Source organism: Otolemur garnettii, unplaced genomic scaffold (genome assembly GCF_000181295.1).
Source record: "Otolemur garnettii isolate 467f Iridium unplaced genomic scaffold, OtoGar3 scaffold00098, whole genome shotgun sequence".
NCBI lineage: Eukaryota > Metazoa > Chordata > Mammalia > Primates > Galagidae > Otolemur > Otolemur garnettii.
In genome coordinates, this window is record NW_003852493.1 from 563,841 (window position 1) to 570,524 (window position 6,684).

The 6,684-nt window shown below is 35.1% G+C and overlaps 1 protein-coding gene across 1 annotated transcript in view; it reads left to right on the forward strand.

The window, feature by feature from the left end:
- ARL6IP6 (ADP ribosylation factor like GTPase 6 interacting protein 6) overlaps positions 1-3,264 on the forward strand; it is a 50,501-nt gene extending 47,237 nt beyond the window's left edge. The window contains exon 5 of the mRNA XM_012808969.2: positions 2,721-3,264. Within this exon, the coding sequence (XP_012664423.1) occupies positions 2,721-2,814 (94 nt within the window). The 3' untranslated portion in view covers positions 2,815-3,264. The remainder of the gene's footprint in view (positions 1-2,720) is intronic.
- Positions 3,265-6,684: the final 3,420 nt, after the last annotated feature.

A 6,684-nucleotide genomic window follows, 5' to 3' on the forward strand; every position in this document is an offset into this window, starting at 1 on the left:
CTGGGCTTAGGCGATTCTCTTGCCTCAGCCTCCCGAATAGCTGGGATTACAGGCGCCTGCCACAACGCCTGGCTATTTTTTTGTTGCAATTTGGCCAGGGCTGAGTTTGAACCCACCACCCTCAGTATATGGGGCCTGCACCTTACCCACTGAGCCACAGGCGCCGCCCTTGGTATTATTATGGTGAAGGTTTTTCCATCCACATTGGTGAAGGATACTGGTCTATAGTATTCTTGTATCATTTGCTGGCTTTGGTATGAGGATGATACTGGCTACATAGAATGAGTAGGGCAGGACTCCTCAGTGTTATGAAACGGCACCAGTCCTTTGTAGGTGATAGGTATGCTTTAATTTAAAAAGATGCATGAATAGGTACAGATTGAGTAAAATAGACACTATATTTAGTCCTTATTTATTGAAGATACTAATAAATTCATTCATTAAGGATAGTATTTTCATTTTACTCAAGTCATTTTAAAACAAGTATTCTACCAGAGATAAGTGAAAGGTTTTGACAAAGGAGAACCCTGATAGATTCAGTTTTTATTAACTAGACTTAACAAATTAGCCATAAGAGAGAAAACCAAGGTTATCTGTATTTTACCCCAAAGGGAGAAATCATAGTGAATATGTTAAAAAGAAGCTTCACAGCAAGTGATTCTTCAAAGATTATAATCCTTTGCCTGCCAGTAATGTGTGATAATTATTATGGTATTGCCAGTGGGAATATGGTGCATTGGAGATGGTAGAAAGACTAAAAACCCCTGCTCTGGAGCAGTTTTTCATTGCCATTAAAATGCATTGTTTTGCTTGCTTTATTAGTAAGGGTCACTGAGCATTTGAGCATGTATATCTCAGTAAACTGAAGTTATACCATTATTGTATAGTTACAAGTTTAGTAAACTGAACTGTACACTTTTCTGTCTATTTTTTTGCGGGTTTGTGAGGGCGTCGCAAGCTAGTAAAGTGAAACAATTCTGGAAACTCTGTTCCATAATTAACTTTATTTGGTGAATACAGCGATCCCTCAGTATCTGTTAGGGATTGGTTCCAGGACTGCTTACAAGTGTGAAAATCTGGGGATACTCAACTTCCTTGTGTAAAATGGTGTAATATTTGCAAATAACCTATGCAAATACTCTGGGTACTTTAGAGCATCTCTAGATTATTTATAATACCTAATATAATGTAAGTGCTATATAAATAGTTGTTATACTATATTATTATGGAATAATGACAAGAAGAAAAGGTCTCTTCATGTTGAGATTATATACAGATTTTTTTCCCCTGAATATATCTCATCTGTAGTTAGTTTAATCCACTGATGCAGAACCCATGGATATGGATGACTGACTGAAATTTAAAGTTTTTCTGAATGTTACTAAACTTTTTTATAATAAATGCTATTGTCGATAGTATAATTTTATGATATATGTTTGAAGAATTTCTTATTTTATTTTATCTTTATTTTTCAAGAATTTCTTTTTTTAAAGAGGCAAAGCATTTATTTTGCCTATTTTACCCTGTGGTAGGTAATACAAGTAGGTAGATTAACCCTTAATAGCATGTGAGAAGCATCATAAACTAGCACTAGTTGAGAGAGGAAAGATTGAGTGGAAAAAAGATTAAATAATAACTCCCATGCACAATAACAGAGGACCATCAGGAATTATCAGGATCGTATGTAAATTCAGGTGAACACAAAAGGGGCAAAGTGTTGGGCAGTAGATCTTGTGGAACTACAGTCATTATCACGAAATACTCTTCAAGTGTTAATTCAAATCCAAGTGCTTCCCTGGCTTTGGTCTCTTTGGGGAAGAGAGGGAGAGGGATAGGATTTGATAGTGCTCTCAGTCCAGGGCCCTTACTGCTTCTGACTTGGGGCTTTGACTTCTGCCAGTGCACCTTCCTGTATGTCCTCAGTTTGGTTTGCTCCAGGGAGGAGAGTATTCTGTTCTGCTTTCCAGAGAATGCCAATTGGACACTACTTTCTTTTCTTTTTAGTATATTTCATTAAGATTGGCAAACAGTATTATTTCAGTATATTCAGTGAGAAGAATTTTCAGAAAGAAAACATGATAAAATATGTATATATAAACTTGTTACAATGTTAAGTAAACACATGAGCTGTGTCTTTACTAACTCCTAGGAACTCACTGAAAACCACTTGATTTAAGTCACCTATTAGGTTGAGAACTGAAATGTCTATGAAAGACATAATGTCATTGACCAATCACATGGACATGTGCTCAGAGATAAGAATTCCTGCATATAACCTAAAAATGGTATAAACAGGACAAATGCTTGAAATAATGTGTGTTTTAAGTTAGATATGAGTAACAACAAGAGAGCAGGGGAACACTAATTAGTAAAAAACCATGTTTATAATATAAGATAAAGGATTTATACCTTAGAATTAGTTTATAACTAAACATATGGACAATGAAACAATAAGGAAGTATAGAGATGAAACTCAGCCTTTTACTCTGAGTAATGAAATGTGAAACAACTGTATTTATTAACCAGAACAGTTTTTGACAGCTTAAGGCCTGTCCACAATTGGTCCAACAAATGTCAATAGTCTTTTTTAACTAATATGTTAATATGTAGACATTTGAGAAGTGTATTCCCATGTAATATTTTCAGTGAAATTTTTTGGTGTTATGTTTAGACAAAATGACGTTTTCCTTTTTTGATTTGTGTTTTTCTTTTTTCTCCAGGAAACTGACTGGACATTCTTTCCACATGGGCTATAGCATGGCAATTTTGAATGGCATTGTAGCTGCTCTTACTGTGGCATGGTGCCTCATGTAAAACCACAGTGAAGCAATATTGTTGGCAAAACTTAGAAATGATCATTTTGTAATGAAAAGAAAGAAGATCATTGCCTATTCAGAAAACCAAGAAACCTACTGTTCATTATGTGGTCCAGATGTATGTCATCATCATCATCATGGAGGACCTTTCAAAGCAACTGTTCTAGAGTCGAGGCATTGGGAATATCTAAATATTAAGTTTTAAGTACCTTCTTAAAAGTATTAGATGTTTACCTCATCTTTTTACTTTTGTGTGTGTTTTTATTAGTTGTAGAAAACTTTTTAATGGAAATCAAATTCAAAAACTTGAATACAGGACAATGCCTACCTTTCCATGTATGTATTACATTTTTTGCTAAGATAGTGATATGACTGTTTAATTAAGATCCAAACATCTTATGTATATGTTAGGAAAGCAAATAATTCGTACTATGCCAATACTTTATAGAAGCCACTTTTAAATCAAAATATTTAGTTTTTGATATTTGTGTAATTAATAGAAGGTGCATTTATATTTTTTATGGGGCATAGCTCCTTGTGTGTTTTTTAATGTATTTTCCTATGACATTGAATTTGTATATTTTTAAAATTGTTGCATCTGGACATAAGTGTCATCTCTTAGTGGTACAAGTCTAATAACCCATCTTTAAGAAAAAACAAAAGAGCACATTGACCTAATTTTAAAATTGAGTAAGTTTATTTTTAAAATTACTTACGTCATGAAAATATTAAGAAATTTTAAGCTACTCACTATTTCTATTTCCACAATTCCAAATATTTATCTTGGTGTATATATTATTATTTTAACAGAACTTATATTGTTTTTAATAAATATAAACCTGGAATTTTTGTATGTAGAAATGATTGAACTAGTTTGTTCTTAATCTCAAATATTAAGTTACCAAAGTGAAAAAGGGATTTTGATACTATATATAATTATGTAATATATATTAAGTATTGCATATAATATAGTTTTATAGTTTTCCTGGTTAAATTTCTTCTATAATTACGTTAGTTTTTATTTTCTTAGTAATTAAGCCTTAATTGTTCCCTACCATTACTAAATACCTAAAGTGTTTAGAAAGTCACTTCAGTTTGAAGAAGGTGGACTATTTACAAAGCTGTTTTCCCTGGCCACAGAAAAACTTACATTAGAAAACCGTTGTTTAATCAAACTGCTTATTTGAGCTAAGTGAGAAATGAGTATGTTCAGTGTGTTACGCTGAATGTTGTTGTTGAGTAACTGAAGTTTCCATTTTTTACTATTCAAAAATCTTTGGTTGGAAATGACTAGTGCTGCTCCAATTTCAATTATTTGAAGTGTTGAGACCAGTACGTAGGTGTATGTTTATGTCTAAGTATCAATCCCATGCCTTAAGTATTCATACCAGAATGATGGTTGCAATCCCAGGCTTCCTTTCTGCCCACCCCAATCTTTAAGTCTAAAGGGCTCTTCCATGGCAAAGAAATGTACAAGTAACAAAATTGATTTATCTTTCTACTCCTAGGCCCTCACTCCTCAGCCCCACCAGTTTGGATAGCTCCCTCCAGATTCCTTGTGCCTAATTACTAAGAAAGTTATGGCAGCAAACCTCAGAGATGTGTGTGTATGTGCAGTCACATGCCACATAATGACACTGCAGTCACTGCAGCCTGCATATGTGATAGTGTTCCCATAAGATGAGAGTACCATATTTTTACTGTACTTTTTTTGTTTATATATGTTTAAATACACAAATAGTTGCTACTGTGTTATGACTGCCTATAATATTAAGTAACTTGTACAGGTTTTCAGTCCAGAAGCAATAGGCTGTAGGGTGGGAAACTTAACGGCCTTAATGACACATGTGGCCTTCTAAGTCCATAGGGCAGCCTTCTGACTGAACTCAAATTTTACAGAACAAATCCATTTAATAAAAGGAAATCCAGCAGAGAAGAATGAAGCTTTTCTTCTGGGTTTTGCTGCTTAAAAAAGAACAATCTTGAAATCAGAAGGCTGTAGATTCCCCGCTTATATGCATATTGCCTAGGTGTGTAGTAGGCTGTACCATCATGGTTTGTGAAAATACAGTCTATGATGTTCATATGACAATGAAGTCACCTCATGACACATTTCTCAGAATGTATCAGTAAGCAACACATGGCTGTGTATCTCTATAAGCTATAATATACAATGTAGATGCATACAGAGATATGCATCTGTAAGACATTTTTCTGAAACTATTTATTTTGGGTAGTGTTCCTCTTTTTGGAAAATGGCCCTTCTCCCTCTGATTTAACATAGGGTCCAAATAGAAACCATCCATAACCAGAACAATTGCTTGAGAATGTTACCCAACACAAGCTGGGCTAATCCTAGTTTCTCATCTCTCTTGGCTGTAGTGACTGCAACAGGAATGACTCCAATCAGGTCAGTTTTTTCCCAGGATTTTTCAAATTGAAATTAAAGTGTGACAAAGCTGGGAAGATACAGGCCTAGGAAATCCTGGCAGCCATAGTTCATCCAAACTCAGTGGAAAAGAATAAGACTGACATGGATACTGCTAATGGCATTCTTCTGGCCCCTAAAGCCCAGTTGCAATACTACCATTCTTGAAATTTGGTTCCATGAGACAACACATTTCTCTATGCTGTTTGCCATTGCTGTTCATATTGGCTGTTGTCATTTACAACAAAACAAATCAAGGTGAGCTTACCTAGTAGTTAGAATCATCTCCATTGTGAAACTGACTTCTGATTATGTCATCTTTTTACATGTAGCTGATAACATTCAACATTCTGTTCGGTTAGTCATGAAGGATACACAGGGTATGAGTGTGCATGTGGCTAATCATTAGTCTCAGTGATTCCAAAAGAGCTTTTGAGTTAAACTAGTTCTTTTTTGTGTGTGTGTATGAGACAGAGTCTCACTTTGTCACCCTTGGTAGAGTGCCATGGCACCTCCAACTCAGCCACCACAACACCTGGCTATTTTTTAGAGCTGGGGTCTTGCTTTTGCTCAGGCTAATCTCGAACTTAAGAGCTCAGGGCAATCCACCTGCCTTGGCCTCCCACAGTGCTAAGATTATAGGTGGGAGCCACCACTCCCAGCCCCAAACTAGTTACTAATTTTCTTTCTGTTTCATCAAGAATTATGTCCTCTATTTTAATTCTGTCTTAAGTGATACAAATCTATAGTTATATAAGGTAATGAGTTTTAACTGTGTTAACTTAATAATTGTTTCCTAGCTTCTTCACCTGTTAAATACTTAATTATTTAAATTACAGTGAAAACACTTCATGTTATAATTTGTAGGATCTAGAAAAAAACACTATGTAGAAATAAAACATAAATGCATTTATCAGGATGTAGTGAAGATTGAAAACTGATGAGCTAAGAATGCAAATCAAAAGTTAGACAAAGCAGCAGAGTAACATACTCCATCCCCAATAAGAAAGATTGGAAATAGGAAAGGTTAGGATACTGTAAATAGAGAATAATACTGAAAAAGGAGGGGGGGACAATATCCAATACTAAAAGTAGTTTCTTTGAAAAGGTGTGATAAAGAGACTTCTGGTAAATTAGATTAAAAGGAGATTATTATTTTTTTCTTCTATAGTTGTCTTTCCCATTACTGCTCGTTTTCCCTATTATGTCAGGGTCTTATATTGCAATCAACAGAAACCATCTGACTAAGGAAAGGGGAATTTATTGGAAGGATATTGAGTGAACTCAGCTGGTGGGCAGAAACCAAGCAAGTGTCAGTATCAAGAAAGCAGTGGGCCTGTTAGTGCTGAGACTGCCGTTCTGACATGTTTTTGTCCTCACACTCAGGGTTCAGAGTCCTTACAGAAAGTGTACAGTTGGTCAGGGGTAGGCCAGGCTCTT